Source organism: Kogia breviceps, chromosome 1 (assembly GCF_026419965.1).
Source record: "Kogia breviceps isolate mKogBre1 chromosome 1, mKogBre1 haplotype 1, whole genome shotgun sequence".
Lineage (NCBI taxonomy): Eukaryota > Metazoa > Chordata > Mammalia > Artiodactyla > Physeteridae > Kogia > Kogia breviceps.
The window spans coordinates 22,523,385-22,541,529 of record NC_081310.1 but is presented as its reverse complement, the minus strand read 5'-3'; the positions used below and the strand labels follow the sequence as shown (position 1 = coordinate 22,541,529).

Genomic DNA, 18,145 nt, shown 5'->3' with positions numbered 1-18,145 from the left:
TGTGGCCGATCACAGACAGGGGAGATGGGAGGGAATCAAACACTCACCCTCACCATGCACCTTTTAGGTGTTTTCTCCAACGGAAAAAATGTTCATTGACAGATGGAGCTTTAAGCCCTGAAAAGAAAAAACAAACAAACGCACAAAACCAAACCAAACCAAGCCTCTTTGGATGTCTGTCTTGAGGCTCCTCTGTGTAGGTAAACATGACTCTTCTGCACGCATAACCGTTTCCGGTGCCTCCCAGGTCTTCCGTACTCTTGTTCTGGGTAGAGTGAGAGCTCTCCCAGTAAGACCCCCAAGAAAGAAAGGAAAAGATGAACTCTTGAGAGACACGTTTCATGCTGGGGAAAAACAGCACAACTGCTCCCTGCGCGTGGGAGCAGCAGCCGGCAGTGAAGGAGATGCCGCTGCTTTCATCTGCGTCTGGACATCTCCTTGTGACACAGTCACCCGCCCCCTCCAGCCGCCCAGCCTGCCCAGCCCTACTGGAAGACCTGGCCCTGGAAAATGGGTGCCCGGATGACCACACAACCGCGTCTCCATGGTGCCCCTGACTCGCTTAGTCTGATGTGGGTCCCGCCTTCCAGCTGGAGTGAGCTTCCACCCACTGCCCCTGTAGCCCTTGAGACTCCCAAGGTCAGGGCACAGCGTCTCACTCAGCGAGGGCCTGGGTCCTGTTGCCTGGATGCTCTCCCTCCAGGCCTCCACGGTTGCCTTCTGGTGAGAGGGCTGCGGAAAGGTGGTTGCCAGGCCAAGGCTACAAGGCCACAGAGGGGCTTTGTTCTGGGCCTGTGGCTGGGGCAGTGTTCTACCGGGTGGACTCCCACACCGCTGACCTTGGCCTGCACTGGAAACTGCAGGAGAGCCTCTTCCTGCCAGGTCCCTCCAGCGCCCTCTCTCAATAAGCTGAATATCATGCTCACTTTCAAGGAAATGCTTCACGAAACTCCTTTGTTCATCACAGAGTATCTGTTGAAGATTGCACCCAGAGCTGAGGCGATAAACTGATGACTCACACAGTCCGCCCCTTGTAACTCAGCTTCCACACGCTCCCTTCTACAGATGGGAACTGCCGGACAACAAGAACACGACTGTATGCTTCTTAACAGGATCCACCTGTCCTTCCTACCCGTGAAGCAGTTCTCTCTCAGCTCCAAAATGAGAAGACCCGCCATCCCAATAGATATCGTATCCATCATGGGCTATATTAGTTCCTCCTCAAATTTGGTGGTGGTCTCACTCAATATTCTGTTTCCTACTAAATTGTAAAATTGACCTTCAATAACTCATGTATACAATTTTTTGAAAAGGGAAGAAGGAGAAAGGAGAATGATTACTTTTTACACATCAGTACATGCACGAAACAAGCATAGAGAGACAAAGCTACCACCACGCTCATTCCTGTAATAGTCACAAGGTCATGGTCGGTATCTATGGTTTCCGTCTTTGCCGACTCATGCCGTGTTTCCCTAGCCCTCAGCCAGAACTTCAGCTGCTTTGGGTTCTGGAGTGACCCAAACCTTCATTCCCCAAGGTCTGAGTCCTCAGTTATCCTGCCTTTTGGGGGGTTGCTGTGGTTTTCAACTCACCTCTACCGTTGGGGGAGCAAGTACCAAGTGGGTCCCCAGGGAATTCCCTGGATCTCAGACACAGTCTTCTTCTTTTTTTTTTTTTAATGTCATATTTCTTTTTATTTTGGAAATTTTATTTATTTATTTATTTATTTTTGGCTGCATTGGGTCTTCGTTTCTGCACGAGGGCTTTCTCTTGTTGTGGCGAGCAGGGGCTACTCTATGTTGCGGTGCGCCGGCTTCTCGTTGCGGTGGCTGCTCTTGTTGCAGAGCACGGGCTCTAGGCGCGCAGGCTTCAGTAGTTGTAGCACGCAGGCTCAGTAGTTGTGGCTCTCGGGCTCTAGAGCGCAGGCTCAGTAGCTGTGGCGCACAGGCTTAGTTGCTCCGCGGCACGTGGGATCTTCCCGGACCAGGGCTGGAACCCGTGTCCCCTGCACTGGCAGGCGGATTCTTAACCACTGTGCCACCAGGGAAGCCCTCAGATATAGTCTTCTTTGCCATCACTGTGTGACAGTCCCCTTTTCCCCTTAGTAGTAGGGATCAGTCATGTCAGCCAGGGGAGAAGCTTCTTTTTTGACCTGGTGGTTCAGTGATAAGGAGCCTAAAATGGCCAGGTAGATGTCACATCTGAGGATTCAGGGGAACCATTGATGTGTCCCCTGGTAGAAGCATGTCCTGCTCCATGCAGGATAGTGGGATTTCAGTTGGAAGATGTACAGTTTTTAAATTGCAGGCCCAGATGACTCACACAGTCCATGGTAGCATGACTCACAGAGAATGGTAGCAAACGTTTGGAGGCAGGAGAGGGCAGGACATGTTTTCATTCAGTATTGATGGAGCCCCTACTGCTGCCTGCCACCATGCGAGGTCCTGGGGATCTATCAGTGAACAATTCAAGGTTGTTCCTTCAAGAGCTTGCTTTCCATTGGGAATTGTGGGAGCATATTGGAGAAGTGGAGCAAAGGGGGAGGGCAGCCTGGCATTTTCAGTAGAAGATCTTGGGTGCCATGTGAAGGGTGCTCACCACCCCTCTTGCCAAGTGCCAGGGGAAAACCCTCTGTGTCTGGGGGCTCAGAGGGAGAGCTTAGGATAAAGGCTCTCCACCAGGGCAGAACCAGTGTCACTCACCGTGCAGGAGCCAGGCCTGCCCTCAGCCGGGCCCCAGAAGGACAGTGGTATATGAGGAATGGGGCCCCACCACAACTGCTAACAGCTTGGCTCTTAGTAGACCATGGACAGAAGATGGGTATGGGGTTCAGAGCTTTCATAGGGCTGGCTCCCCTCTTCTCTTCAGGCCACTGGTGGGTAGAGGGTAAGAGAACAGTGGTACAGTATGTGTATCAGAGAATTATAGTATAAAGTATGAAGAAGGAAGTTGATAAGTCAGAATCACTGCTAGCCTGAAGGTATTTCCTGAAAAGTTTGTACACAATGGCTGCAAACACTCAGGTGAGTGCCTGTAGAGAGAAATCAGAGGTAAATATTAGAAACAAGGAGCAAAATTATCATTATCAGCAAATAACTATTTTTCTCTTTCCTAAGAAAGCAAAGGAATACATCTCTAAACACTACGGTATTGCCTGGTTTTAATTTAAATAAATGGAATCATATGTCTTTCGGGTCTGGCGTCTTCTGCTCAGTTTTCTGTTTGTGATCATCACCAGTATTGTATATCGTTTCATTTTCTTTGCTGCAGGATATTCTATTGCAGGACTATACTACATTTTATTTATCCATTACACTGTTGATGGATATTTTTGGTGGGTTGCTTCAGTTTGGGCTCTTATAAGCAATGCTGTTATAATCATCTATACATGTGCATTTCTGTCCAACTGAGTGGAATTTCTAGGTCTTTGGGTAATGTGGTATCTTGAACTATAGTAAATACTGGGAAAGAATTCTCCAGTGTGGTTGTAGAACTTTACACTCTCACTAGCAACATAGGAGAGTTCTTGCTTCTTCAGATCTTCACCAACCTTCTGCAAGATCCATTCTTGATTTTTAAAAACTCCTACTATGGGGGCTTCCCTGGTGGCGCAGTGGTTGGGAGTCCGCCTGCCGATGCAGGAGACACGGGTTCGTGCCCTGGTCCGGGAGGATCCCACATGCCGCGGAGTGGCTGGGCCCGTGAGCCATGGCTGCTGGGCCTGCGCGTCCGGAGCCTGTGCTCCGCAACGGGAGAGGCCACAGCAGTGAGAGGCCCGCATACCGCAGAAAAAAAAAAAAAAAAAAAAAAAAAAAAAAACTCCTACTATGGATACTTCCTTAGTATGATAAAATGTGTTTATCTCAACTCTAAAGCTCATACTTAATGGGGAAATAGTAAAGTAGTCCTGTTAAAACAAGGGACAAGACAATGATATTTATTATCATCAATTTTATTTAGCATTGTTCTGAAGATACTAGCTAATGAAATAAGACAATAAAAAGAAACCAGAGGAATACATTTTTTAACATCTTTATTGGAGTTTAATTGCTTTACAGTGTTGTGTTAGTTTCTGCCGTATAACAAAGTGAATCCGTTATACATATACATATATCCCCATATCTCCTCCCTCTTGCGTCTCCCTCCCACCCTCCTTATCCCATCTCTCTAGGTGGTCACAAAGCACCGAGCTAATCTCCCTGTGCCCTGCAGCTGCTTCCCGCTAGCTATCTATTTTACGTTTGGTAGTGTATATATGTCAATGCTACTCTCTTACTTCGTCCCAGCTTACCCTTCCCCCTCCCTGTGTCCTCAAGTCCATTCTCTACATCTGCATCCTTATTCCTGTCCTGCCCCTAGGTTCATCAGAACCTTTTTTTTTTTTTAGATTCCATATATATGTGTTAGCATACAGTATTTGTTTTTCTCTTTCTGACTTACTTCACTCTGTATGACAGACTCTAGGTCCATCCACCTCACTACAAATAACTCAGTTTCATTTCTTTTTATGGCTGAGTAATATTCCATTGTATATATGTGCCACATCTTCTTTATCCATTCATCTGTCGATGGGCACTTAGGTTGCCTCCATGTCCTGACTATTGTAAATAGAGCTGCAGTGAACATTTTGGTACATGACTCTTTTTGAATTATGGTTTTCTCAGTGTGTATGCCCAGTAGTGGGATTGGTGGGTCATATGGTAGTTCTATTTTTAGTTTTTTAAGGAACCCCCATGCTGTTCTCCATAGTGGCTGTACCAATTTACATTCCCACCAATACTGCAAGAGGGTTCCCTTTTCTCCACACCCTCTCCAGCATCTATTATTTGTAGATTTTTTTTGATGATGGCCATTCTGACTGGTGTGAGGTGATACCTCATTGTAGTTTTGGTTTGCATTTCTCAGAGGAATACATTTTGAAAAAGAAGAATTCAATTATCATTTTTAACAAACATTGAGATTTTGTACCTAGGGACTTCCCTGATGGTCCAGTGATTAAGATTCTGAGCTTCCAATGCAGGGAGTGTGGGTTCGATCCCTGTTTGGGGAACTAAGCTCCCACATGCTGTGGGAGGCGTGGACAAAAAAAAAATGTACTAAAACATATATACAGTGGAATATTACTCACCCATAAAAAGGAATGAAATAGTGCCATTTGCAGAAACGTGGATGGACCTAGAGATGGTCACACAGAGTGAAGTAAGTCAGAAAGAAGAAAACAAATATCGAATAATACCACTTATGTGTGGAATCTAGAAAAATGGTACAGATGAACTTATTTGCAAAGCAGAAATAGTCACAGATGCAGAGCACAAACTTATGGTTACAAAGGGGGGTGGGGTGGGATGAATTGGGAAATTGGGATTGACATGTATACACTACTATGTATAAAATAGATAATTAATGAGAAGCTACTATATAGCACAGGGAATTCCACTCAATGCTCTGTGGTGACCTAAATGGGAAGAAAATCTGAAAAAGAGTGGATATATATGTATGTGTATATTATATATATATGTGTATGTTATATATATATATATATATATATATATATATATATATAACTGATTCACTTTGCTGCACAGCAGAAACTAACACAACATTGTAAAGCAACTATGCTCCAATAAAAGTTAATTTAAGAAAAAAGATTTTGTACCTAGACAATGCAAGAGAATCAACTAAGAACTACTACAAATGATAAGACTATTCAGTATGGAGGCTGGGTGCAAAATTGGTACATAGAAATCAATAGTCTTCAATGGTACAAACAATAATTGGCAGTGCTGTGGAAAAGATCCCATTTTCAAAACCAAAAAAATATAAACTACGACTATAAACTACTATAAAAAATATAAACTATCTCAGTAACTGATTTAACTATCAAAATGAAAACTACATACACTGTAACCCAGTGTATCAACTTGCAAAAGATACATTCTTATATGTATAAAGTGTCATTTATCCTAGGCGATTTATTGCAACATTATTTGTAATAGCAAAGGATTGATATGGAATTTGAATATTCACTCAAAAGTTGTGGTTATATAAATTATGATACATCTATATAAAAAATTTATGTTAACAGTAAAATAAAATAATGTGGCAGTACTATATAGAAGATTCTACAAGGTATATTGTTAAGTGAAAGAAGAAAAGTGTAGGAAATCTGTGTAGTATGCTAATCTTTGAGTTAAAAAAGGAAAGAAAGAAATGTATCTGCATATATTTGCATAGAATATCTCTGAAGGATACCTAAGAAATTATGGTATTTCCTCAAACCTAAGAGCTTTTGATGCTGGAGCTTCCTTCATCTGACCAGGGCTGAACTGTGTCACAAATTCATATGTTGAAGTCCTAACTCCCAGTACCTCAGAGCATGACTGTAGTTGGAGATGGTGGTGCAGGGGGCTTTAAGGGGTGACTAAATTAAATGAGGCTCTTAGGGTGGGCTCTAAACCAATCTCACTGGTGTCCTAAGAAGAGGAAATTTAGACACACGGAGAGACACCAGGGATGTGTGTGCATAGAGGAAAGACCATGTGAGGACACAGCAAGAAGGTGGCCATCTGCAAGCCAAGGAGAGAGGCCTTAGAAGAAACCAATTTGCTGGCACCTTGATCTTGGACTTCCAGCCTCCACACTGTGAGGAAATAAATTTCTGCTGTTTAAGACCACCCCCTCCCCTCTCCCCACTAACATTTTGTTATGGCCGCCAGAGCAGCCTGAGACACCAAATGTCATCAGAAGGTTGTTGCGTAAGAGTGTCCCAACTGCCACCTGGCTGTCAGTGATTATGAGACAAATTCTGATTTCAGAGGCAACTTGTCAGAGAGAACAATAAACCCCTTTGAATCAACTGAACTAACAACACTGGTGCCTCTGGGGTGGGGGTTGGTGGTGGATAGAGAGACTGGGGCCAGGGATGGGAGAGACTTTTTACCGTACCATTTACAGAATAAAATTATAATTTTGAAAAGGGGGTATGGATCACGATGATAGATTAGTAAGATTCGTACAGTGGGAAAAATATCTGAGTTTCCTTGTAAGCAGACTGTCTCTGCGGAGGAGAAGCGGGAGATGAGCAGCAAAGGCAGGGAGGCTGACTTTTAAAAAAATTTTATTTATTTATTTAGGCTGCACCGGGTCTTAGTTGCAGTATGTGGGATCTTTTAGTTGCAGCATGTGGACTTCTTAGTTGTGGCATGGTAACTCTTAGTTGTGGCATGCATGTGGGATCTAGTTCCCGGACTGGGGCTCAAACCCGGGCCCTCTGCATTGGGAGCATGGAATCTTACCCACTGGACCCTCAGGGAACTCCTGAGGCTGACATTTTTCACGAACACCTTATGCACTTTTGACTTTTGTACCATGTGTATTAACTAGAAAATAATTAAGAAACATTGTTAACTTAAAAATTTAAAAAGTTAAACATGGTAAGTTAGTATCAGTTGAAAGACCTCTACCATTTATTGAGCACCTATTGTGTGTGTGTGGGGGGCTTTGTGAGAGGCACTTTGCTGACATCTCCACTAATACTGACAGGTTCTTTGCAAAAAAAAGTGCATTATCCCCATTTTGTAAGAGGAGACTTATATTCAAGGGGATAGAAAACCCATCTAAGGCCACACAGCCGATTAGTGGCACAGCAAGGACTGAACCCAGGCTCACCCTTGCCGGAAAGGTGTGGATAAACGGACACATGGGTCCTTAGTCCTCTCCTGTTCCCCACTCTTCTCAGCCCAGGGAGCCCCAGGAAGGGTTGGCCCTGCTAACACGGAGGCCAAGTTGCTCTGGGAGGACAGGGAGGGCCTGCTGCCCGCCCAGAGGCGTGTCTGGAGACCCCAAGGAGCCACATGGGCCCCCAGGTCTGGGGTCGGGGAGGATAATGGGTGCAGGGCTGGGGCAGCCCAGGGCACCTGGGGCTGGGCCTCGGGGAATTTCGGGAGCACCACAGCAGTGCCTGCCCTGATCAGGAAGGGGACAGGAGCCCCTATCCCCCCAAAGACCCCCAGATGCTCTAATCCACAGGTGAACTGGCTCCTGGCCTCCAATCTTCACCAACCTCACAGTTCACTTTGGTTCCAAGCCCAGGCTCTGGTCCAGTTTGTCCCCAACCGCAGAGTCCGCAGGATGACCTCTGACCTCACATTTTCCCATGGCCCTCATCTGGCAGTCTGGACTCTGGCTGGGGTCAAATCCCAGCCTATTAGGGGCAGGAGGGTGGCAGTGGGCACCTGGCCCCGCTCCTCACCTGCTCTCCTGCCTCAGTCCCTATCATCCATCTCTCCTGGACCCTCTGGGGGCCAGGTCTGCTGCCCACACCCCAAGACGGCCGGCCCACTGCCCTCCGTGGTACCCTCGGCTGTGGGCCAGGTCCAGATTGGCCCGTAATCAGCGGTAGTGACGCCCTGTTCCCCTGACCCCTCTCCTCCCTTTAAGACAGAAGATCTGGCTCAGGGGAGATGGTTAACATCTCCAGCCGACCTGACCTGGCAGGGTGTTAGGCCAGACACAGGTTGGGGTGGAAGTGGGGGAGGCCTGGCTCCTTCTTCTGCATGACAAAGGATGGGGGCTGCCCTCCGTCCCACCCGCTAATCAGCCCATTGTCAAAAGTCTCCCAATCCACATTCGATTTCTTCTTTTGGCCTCTGGCTAGGGTTGCCAGATTTAGCAACTAAAAATACAGGACTCCCGGTGGAAGGTGAAATTTCAATTTCAGATAAACAACAAATAATTTGTTAAAGTACATCCCAAATTGTGTTGGGTATTTCACCTGACAGCCCGATCCCTGGCTGGTTGCCCAACTCTTTTATTTCCCCAGTGAAACTCTTCAACCAGGCAAATCCACGTTCACGTGGGGAAGTCTCAGGAAACTGGGGGACATGCCCCCTGCCCCTGCCCAGCCCTGATCACCTGGATTGAGTCCACTTGGCCAGCTTCAGCGGGTTGAGCAGGACTCCGGCTGGAAACAGCTGAGGCTGTGGAAAGAACTCTGGGCTGGGAATCAGAAGACCTGACTTTACGCAGGCGTCCATGGAGAATGGTTGTGAGCCTGGGGATGTTTCGCCTCTCTGAGCCTTGGCTTTCTTGGCTCAAAAACTGGAGGAGGGGATGGGCTGGATGGTCTTTTCGACTCTGACCTCTGAATCCATGAACAGCCAGGAAGAGGGAGAGGATGGGCTTCCTTATTGGACAAAACCCCATTGGAACTAAATTATCCCAGGCTCCCTTACCTAGGAAGACCCCCCAGAACACTGGGGAAAATAATGGGTTTTCCAACCGTGGACAGCCCAGGAGCTCAACAGCTCCCAGGAGCCCTTCGAGCACCAGGCTCAGACGCTCATCCCGGCAGGCAGGATGGGTCCTTAGGCAGAGAGCCAGGGTGTCGAATTGGCAGTTTAGCTGCAGCAAGGAACAGGACTCTACGTCCACACTCCAGGGACGGAAGTTTGCTCTTTGACTTGCGGGACAGGGGATCTAGCACAGAATGAGATCCCTGCCTCTTCTTCAGGAAACAAGCTTTTAAATTTAACTGGTCAGGGACCCCAAGCCAAGGTAGAGGCTTCTGACCCACAACAATAGCCATCTGTCCACAGTCCAGACAGCCCCCTCCTCGGGGCTCAGGGACCTGTCTGGCCGCTGAACTCCCAGGAGGTCCGAGGGGTGTGACCTCCCTCCCTCCTGGGCTCCCTCCCTCCCACCACCCAGGCCCAGCCCAGGCCTGGCTATAAAGCTGGCCCAGCCTGGCCCTCAGCACACCCAGCTGGGACCCTCCCCGAGCCTCCTCCGGGGACACGTCCTCTCTGCCCCTCCCTCTCCCGAGCAGCACCATGCGGCCCCTCTGGCTCTGCTGGGCGCTCTGGGCGCTGCCGCTGGCCGGCCCCGGGGCGGCCCTGAGCGAGGAGCGGGTCCTGGGCAGCCTGCTGCGGCAGCTGCGCCTCAGCGAGGCTCCCGTCCTGGACGAGGCCGATGTGGAGAGGCTCATCATCCCCGCGCACGTGAGGGCCCAGTACGTGGCCCTGCTGCAGCGCAGCCACGGGGCCCGCTCCCGGGGGAAGAGGTTCAGCCAGAACTTCCGAGGTGAGGCCGTCCCTCCCTGCTGCAGCCTGGTCCTCGCGGGGAGGGGGAGGGCCTGCTCTGGGGAGGGCACAGGGTCCACAGGGCGATGAGGAGGGACCATGGACTGTAAGGAAGGCTGGGCCCGGGTGCCTGGCCTCTGTCTGCACTGAGGGCCCCACCCCTCGGGGCCAGGAGGAGCTGGGCCAGGCTGGACCCGCTGCCAAGGCCAAGGCAAGACTAGATATCATGGGGTAGGGAAGCAAAGTGGAAAGAGGGGAGAATAGAGAAGAGAAGGCAAACTGTCAAGGGGACTTTGTGCTGGTGGACGAAAAGGCTGGCCTCAGCAGAGACTGTTGCCTCAGAGAGAAAGGACCTCTGAGTTCAGTTCTCAGTTCTGATATTTGTTTTACTTTGGACAAGTCACCGAACAACTCTGGCCTATTTGCGTTTCTGGAAGTGAGATTAAAGTAGCGCTGACTGCTTCCCAGAGCTGTGGGCGTCCTATGAGATGGGAGGTACCAGGTCTGAATCCTGTTGCAGCCTGTCACCTCCCTGGGGCTGGGGCTCACCGCCTCAGTGCCCAGAGATAGACCAGTCCAGGTGTCTGGGGAGATGAGGAGACCTGGACACCTCAGCAGGGGTGACGGCTTGTGGCCGCGTGGCTGGCTGTGGTCAGGTGATCCCGGAGCCTCAGGTGTTGGGGACACGTTGCTGGTGTCTCTGAGGAGGGTGTTGTACCCGTCCTCACCATTTCCCTCAGGGCTCAGCAGTCCCACAAAAGTTGCTTACAGGCCCCTGGCTACTCTTTCTCCTTTGGGGGACATTTCACGGGGCATGAGCAGGGAAATGAGAGTAAATTCAGGGCTCTTCCTCTGGCTCTTAGGAAAAGCCAGTTTCAGCCGGTGACCATAGATTTTTCACTAGCTGGGTCTTCTGCCTCCTGCCCTCCATCCCCCCTCCTGCCCCTTTGCCTAAAGAAGGCTGTGGGTTTGTAGTCCTCACTGGAAGCCCCAGCGCTTGCAGAGCGGCTCAAAGCTGCCCCTACCAGGTGAGGGCGGACGCCACTAGTAAACAAGCCCCAATCTCAGATGATGGGGGAGAGCCTGCTTGGGCCTAGCAGTTTTTCTAGGAGTGGAGGTGCTCTCTTTCTGGCCTGGCCCATGAGTTTCCCAGCCCCCAAACTCTCCCTCGGGATTACTGGGGAAACCCTGTTCACTGGCCCTGCCACCCTCAGAGCTCCCCTGGTGCCCGGAGGGGCCCCGCTGACCCCGCTCGTGTCCCCAGAGGTGGCCGGCAGGTTCCTGGTGTCCGAGGCCTCCTCGCACCTGCTGGTGTTCGACATCGAGCAGCGGCTGCCGCCCCACAGCGAGCTGGTGCAGGCCGTGCTGCGCCTCTTCCAGGAGCCGGTCCCCAAGGCCGCGCTCCGCAGCCACGAGCGGCTCTTCCCGCGCAGCGACCGCGCCCGGGTCACCGTCCAGTGGCTGCACGTCCGCGACGACGGTTCCAACCGCACCTCCCTCATCGACTCCAGGTGGGGAGGTGGTGGCTGGGGTGTGGGGCGGGGGGTGAGGAGGGGGGCTGGGCCCGGCGCGGGAGGAGGGGTGGCCTGGGGGAGGAGGGGCGGTGCGGTCCTGGCAGGCCCCTGGGGGGGGGGAGGGGGAGGGGAGAGTGGAGGGGAGGGGAGGGGGAGGGGGAGGGCGGGGGGAGGGTGGGAGAGGGCCCCCCCCGGGGGCCACCCCAGCCGTCCCAGTCCCCACCCCTCAGCTCGGGCCTGTGTCTCCGTGCGGTGTCGCAGGCTGGTGTCCATCCACGAGAGCGGCTGGAAGGCCTTGGACGTGACGGATGCCGTGAACTTCTGGCAGCAGCTGCGCCGGCCCCGGCAGCCGCTGCTGCTGCAGGTGTCGGTGCAGAGGGAGCACCTGGGCCCGCTGGCCTCCAGCGCCCACAGGCTGGTCCGCTTCGCCTCGCAGGGGCCGTCGGGCGCCGGGCAGCGGGAGCCCCAGCTGGAGCTGCACACCCTGGACCTCAGGGATTACGGGTAGGTGCTGTGGGTCAGATGGGTGAACCCGAATAATGAGGCAAATGGCAGAATTAAACTTATTTTGAAATGGGCAACTTTACAGGGTGCTATGGGAATGGATGAACATATACAATTTCTTCTAACGCTCTTAGGAGTAATATCAGGTCTAATTATTTATTGGGGGGTTATTTCTAGTTCTCCATCCTTATCACAAATATCCAGCATTTTGAACATAACAAGAGATGGACCATAAATCTTCCTCCAGATGCCCCACTAAGCCCCGCCCTGGGCCCCCTGACCTCTGCCCTCCCAGCTGACCTCTGACTCTGCCTCTCCTTGCCCCCCACAGAGCTCAGGGAAACTGTGATCCTAAGGCACCAGTGACCGAGGGCACCCGCTGCTGCCGCCGGGAGGTGTACATTGACCTGCAGGGGATGAAGTGGGCTGAGAACTGGGTCCTGGAGCCCCCGGGCTTCCTGACCTATGAGTGTGTGGGCACCTGCCAGCAGCCCCCAGAGCCCCTGACCTTCAAGTGGCCATTTCTGGGGCCGAGACAGTGCGTCGCCTCAGAGACGACCTCTCTGCCTGTGATTGTCAGCATCCCGGAGGGAGGCCAGCCCAGGCCCCAGGTGGTCAGCTTGCCCAACATGAGGGTGCAGAAGTGCAGCTGTGCCTCGGACGGGGCGCCCGTACCAAGGAAGCTGGAGCCGTAGGTGTGGGGTGCAGCCATGGAGGGACTTGGCTCGTGTGTGTGTCAGAAGTGTTCCAGGGCACCAGGAGAGATGGGGATTACTGAACCGTGGATGGCACATGCTCTGTGCTTTCTCCTGAGTTCTTCTGACAAGTCAGCTCACCTTCTGATTTTTGTTTCCCAGGAACAAGACTCCCTGGCCACTGGGTAATCCCTGCCCAGTTTACCTTTTCTTGACATTATTCACTGCACTGTATCCTAAGCACTTATCTCTGTAGATTTTGTAACCTAAGAGGAGAAACCACAATTTGTTATTGTTTCCTTGTCCTGTCACTGGATCTGGGCTGAGCTCTGTGGTACGGGTGGGAGATGCAGCTGCCACTCTGGGCTTAAAACCTAGGGTCAAGTATGGGTTTTGCATTCCCAACTCAGATAATAAGGGCATTCTGCAAGAAACAAATAAAACAGATTTTATTCTGTATTGCTATGTTTTACCCAGAATCCTACAAATTGTGATGGAACAGAAAGTTCTATAGGGATTAGGTCAACTAGATTAGAAAACTAAGGGAAAAGCTTAAAAAGACTTGTTCAAGGTCTCAGTTAAGTGATACAGGGTGCTAGGATCAAAATGCATTGATTCTAAGGTGCCTGTCCTTTAGGATTAAGGCAGAATTTATTTTGGTCATTGTTGTTGACATTTTTACTTTTCTGAGCACAGGGAGTGGGCTTTATTTCAATTCTACTTGATACAAAATTTTTAAAAATCTGTGATCAAAATCATCATCAATATTACAAGAATGTGGGTCACTCCTTTAGATTTGGGGGCAGATAAAGGGAGCAAATGATAAAATGGTGAATATAAGATTTTCGAATGCCAAGATTACACTGGCTTTTAAACTGAGTTTGATGTAGGATCTGGGCCTGGGGCGTGGATGTCTTGGATTCCTTGCCAGCCAGGCTGCACAGCTCTTATTAGCTCTAAACTCTATATCCTCTAAATTTTCATTTTCTTCTCTATCAGATAGGAACAATCCCTGACTCCTGTACTTTTACTGGAGATTTAAGGAAATAGTGTTTTGTTTGTTTAATATTTATGTATTTGGTTGTGCCAGGTCTTAGTTGCAGCAGGTGGGCTCCTTAGTTGTGGCATGCTTGTGGGATCTAGTTTCCTAACCAGGGATCGAACCCGAGCCTCCTACATTGGGAGCAAAGAGTCTTAACCATTGTGCCACCAGGGAAGTCCTGGAAATAGTGTTTTTATCAGCACTCCACATACTGCGTGACACATAATGGGGGCTATGGTTATCTCAACTCACATTTTGATCTGCCTTGCCCTTCTCTTGATTTTGAAATAACCAACTGAAAGTCAAATTTAGAAATCCCTTCCCTCTCTGAAATCAAGGATCGTAACTTTTCTCTTTGTCAGTGGTTCCACCAGGGTAGGGGTTAGAACTTTGCACTTCCCTGGGCCCCAGGGCACAGACCAGGCAGGATGTGGCTCCATTAACTCAGGCAGGGACACGCAGGTGGGGCATATGGGGGGGGGCAGAGAGTGGACAGAGGCAGTCTGAGAAGCCAGAGGCAAGTCCGGTGGCCACACCCAGGAACCTGCTGGGGGTCAGGTGTGGGCCCTTGGCAGCTGGAGGTAAGAGCAGGAGAGATGGTCAGGCACCTGCTTAGAAGGACAAGGGCCAGGCTGAGCACAGGGGCCAAGGGCAAACTCTGGGAAATAACTAGCAGCTGTGGGTGGAGGAGAGGGAGGAAGCCAGATGGGACAAAAGGAGCTGTTAGAGAAGCAGGAGACATCCCCTACCCCACCCCACTCCAGAGAGCCCCAGGCTGGTGCTGCAGGCGTGGGGAGGGAGGCAAGGAGAACACTTTGACCATTTCCAGAAAACAGGAAAGCCCAGAAATGGAAGACAGATCAGAGGCCCTGCAAAGCTGTACAAGTGCGGAGTGAAGGCCTGTTCAGGATTTACTAATTTCTAGTGCCGGAAGGGACCTGAGGGGAAGCTTCGGTCCCACCCCCTCGTGCTGCAGACACGAAAACCGAGGCCTGCGGAAGAGGGCAGTTTGGTGCTGTAGGCAGGCGGTGGTCTTCGGTTTCACAGGGGGCGCAGTCCTCACTGAACCCCGTCCTGCGTGTGGCCCAGCGCACACCCCGGCGCCCCCGGGAGCTTACACAGTCCAGTTGGCGAAGGCCGCTGGCTCATAGGAAACACCCTGGGACCCAGCCCGGGGAAACAAGGCACGCTTAGTGAGCTGGGCTAGATGGGTGCCCCCGGCGGCCTGGTCCTGGCAGTACCCGCTTTGGCTCCAGGGGACCGCTGAAAATACTGCGACCTACGTTTGGGGCCAAACGTAGGACGCACGCACCCACCCTCCACAGGGCGTTTCCTGTCCGGCTGCCCAGAGCGGTGGGGGAGCCGCGGCCTTTCACACGGGGAGCTGGGTGACCGCGGACTGCGTGGAGCCGAGGTGCGGGCTGAGCCCAGCCGAGCTCCCCATCCTCCCACTCCCCCGGGCGGGCCTAAGAGCCGGTCGCGGAAATTCAGTGCAATACAGGACAATCAAGAACGTTTGCCGATGCTCTCCCCGCGCATCCCCCGGACGCGACCACCCTGTGTTAGGCCCGGGGCTCCCCGAGGTGCCGGGGGAAGGGGAGAGGAATTAGCCGTGGCGGCGCCCTCCTCGGTCCCAGGACGCGAGCCGGCCCGGCCGGGGCCTGCAGAACGTTAGGAGGAGCTGCGCGGGCTGAGCAGCCGCCCCGGGGCCAGCCCAGGGCGGAGAATCGCCGAGGGGCGCACGGTCCGGGGTGCGGAAGCCGGCGGTAGCACGGACGCCTGCCCCGCCGAAGCTGCCAATTGAGCAAGCAGTGGACGCGGGTCTGCGCATGTGCACGAGCGCCGGAGTTTCACTTTGTAACTTTTAAGTAGTCGGGACACCGCCCCGCCCGGCCAGGTGGAGCCAGACAACCTTCCCGGGCCGCGCCGGGCCGCAGCGCAGCCGTCGCCGCGCCGCCGCCGCCGCAGGTAAAGGGGAAGAAGCGTTGGGAGGGGGGAATGTCGCCGTCCGCCTTCCCCGGGACGTGCAGGACTTGGGGTCTACGTCAGGGTGCCATGTCTAGTGTCCGCTTCCGGGGTGCGGCCCTCCGGCCTCCGCAGCCCCGACTCCGGAGCACGGGTGACCGGGTGGGTGGGAGGAGAAGGTCCGTCCCTGGGCCGCGCAGACCCCGCGCCCCTCTTCCAGCGCCGCGCCTCTCCAGCTTTCCTAACGGCTTTTTGGGACTTCCCCCTCCAAGGCTCCAGCTTTTCGCTTTTATGGCTGATCCCTTTCTCTTCCCACCCCTCTCTTTGGGGATTTGTCAGCTGGAGTCGACCTCCTAGCCTAACCCGGAACGCAGCCTGGGGGCCCTTCCTTCTCCGACTCTGCCAGGTGGGCCTGGGAAGGGGCCAGGCATCTGAGTCACCTGCTGCCGGGAAGGTAGAAAGCACCTTGGGGCTGCTCCTCGGTGACCGCTCCCTGCAGCCCTGGTGGAGTCCTGAGGAGGGAAGCTGGGGGTTTGGGGGAGGGGTGGGGAGGGTGAGGAGAGCTCTGCCAGGAAACCCAAAACGCAGAGGTGCCAGTACCTGATAAGCCCGGCCACCTGAGATTCTGGGGTGGCCTCTGTCTTTCAGCTCAGGCGGTGTCCTGAAGAGCAGCAGGCCAGAGCGGTACACAGAATGACCCGCCAGCTTCCTTCCACGCTGAAGTTGTGTGGCTGTGTCCCAGCCCCACAGTGTGCAGGGTTTGAGGTGAAGCCAGTGGATTGTGCTCACCAGTCCAGGCCCAGTGCGTACAAGGCGGCATCCTGGGGTCTTGCTCAGGCCCTGGCTCCTGCAGGGCTGCGGACGGTCGCTGGGGAGAAGCAAAGACTCCCCGGTCATCGCTTATTGGAGAAACGACCCATATTTCCCTTCTCCCTCCTGCATGGCCGTTGTCTTTCTACCTTCTCCCCTCCTCTGACACCTGTCAGGTAGTCCTGAGTTTGCTTGTGCGTTGAGGTGGATGTGTCCAGAAGCAGAGGCCTCCTTTTACCTTCATACGCCTCTTGTTTGTTTAGCTCGGGGGCAAAGGTCTCCCTTGGCTGTTCACTGGGCTGTAACAGAAAAAAATAATCAGATGGGGTCCTGCTATTCCTAATATTGTCTTTCCCATTGTCTGGAGAGGTGACAAAAGTAAGAGCAGATTTTGAGCGCCCATGAGGGCGCAGTGCTTTATGGGCATTGCCTCTCACCAGCCCTGCGGGAGAGATGTCATTGTGCCCGTTGTATGGAGAAGGAAGCCAAAGCGCAGAGTGGTTAAGTCACTTGTCTAAAGGCATGTGGTGCTGAGACCCTAACTCCAGAGCCTGCTCAGGGGACTGCCAGCTGCCCCGCCTCCCACACTGCAGCCAGACTGTGCCGTTTCCTTGGCGCTCCAGGGCTTGTGTCTGTGGAGGTAAATGGTTGTCCAGGTTCCTGGGCCCTGTTTGGTGGGGCTTTAAGCAGAAGTTTGCAACCTGCCATCTAGAACATCAGAGTCACCTCCTGTGGCAGAAGGCCTGGAGCTGCTTGTCATCCTAACAAAGTCGGAAAATTTGGTGATGATAAAAATACCCTGAATTTGCAAGAGCTGACATGCTCACACACTTCCTGCGGCGTTCTGTTGCCACTTCTGGTGGGGGAGGCGTAGAGATCTTCAGATTTGCTACAGGGGCCAGCAGCTACCAGCAGCCAGCAGCTCACGTGGGCAGGGGGTTAGCGTTGGTGGCTGACCTCTTTGACAACTTGGGGGACCAGCCATGGCATTGAGCTCTCAGTCTCACTGGCCACAGCCAGACTGTACGGTGTATGTGGGCTGAACTTTGCATTGGGGCCTGAGTCACCTGCTGGTCACCTGGCACCTGGGTCTCAGCAGTGTATCTTGTCTTTCCTGAATGAGATGATGAGCAGAGAGCTCTCTGGAAGGCATGGGTAAGACGAGGCATTCACACATGCATATCTGACAAATACGGGAGGAGTGAACATTGCCAGGCAGGGCACCTTTGGCCACAGGGCCTACTTGCTGCTTTGGCCCCTGCCCAGCACTACCAGTCTTTTGCCCACTGAGCTAGCTCTCTCCCGGTCACCACCTGCTGAGTTCCCCTCTCTCCCCTTCCCGTACCTTCTGAGCCTGGCAGGGCCACCCTGTGGTGCGTGTGTTTCCAGCTGCCCTCTCAGAGCATGCCCGTTCGGGAGGATGCAGGGGGCTGGCCCTGGAGGGACCGTTGATGGTTCGGCCGAATCTGGACTTGCCATGTGTAACAGACTACAACTAAGCAGAAAGTTCTGAGAGAGAATGCGGGCCCCCAAAGC

At 52.5% G+C, this 18,145-nt stretch overlaps 2 protein-coding genes across 2 annotated transcripts in view; both read left to right on the top strand.

Moving 5' to 3' along the window:
- The first annotated feature begins 8,821 nt into the window (after positions 1–8,821).
- Positions 8,822–13,250, top strand: LOC131758009 (left-right determination factor 2-like). The gene is made up of 3 exons (XM_067028583.1): positions 8,822–11,590; positions 11,855–12,097; positions 12,429–13,250. The coding sequence occupies exons 1-3, from the start codon at positions 11,148–11,150 to the stop codon at positions 12,790–12,792; spliced, it is 1,050 nt and encodes a 349-aa protein (XP_066884684.1). The 5' UTR covers positions 8,822–11,147; the 3' UTR covers positions 12,793–13,250.
- Positions 13,251–15,191: 1,941 nt separating this feature from the next.
- The window catches only part of TMEM63A (transmembrane protein 63A), a 33,639-nt gene continuing 30,685 nt past the window's right edge, over positions 15,192–18,145 (top strand). Inside the window, exon 1 of the mRNA XM_059065726.2 lies at positions 15,192–15,802. The gene's annotated coding sequence lies outside the window, so the exon portion shown is untranslated. The remainder of the gene's footprint in view (positions 15,803–18,145) is intronic.

Coding starts and splice junctions, on each gene's coding strand:
- LOC131758009 (XM_067028583.1), top strand. CDS start 11,148: ATGATGGGGGAGAGCCTGCTTGGGCCTAGCAGTTTTTCTAGGAGTGGA. Junction 11,591..11,854: donor ACCTCCCTCATCGACTCCAG/GTGGGGAGGTGG, acceptor GCGGTGTCGCAG/GCTGGTGTCCATCCACGAGA. Junction 12,098..12,428: donor CTGGACCTCAGGGATTACGG/GTAGGTGCTGTG, acceptor TGCCCCCCACAG/AGCTCAGGGAAACTGTGATC.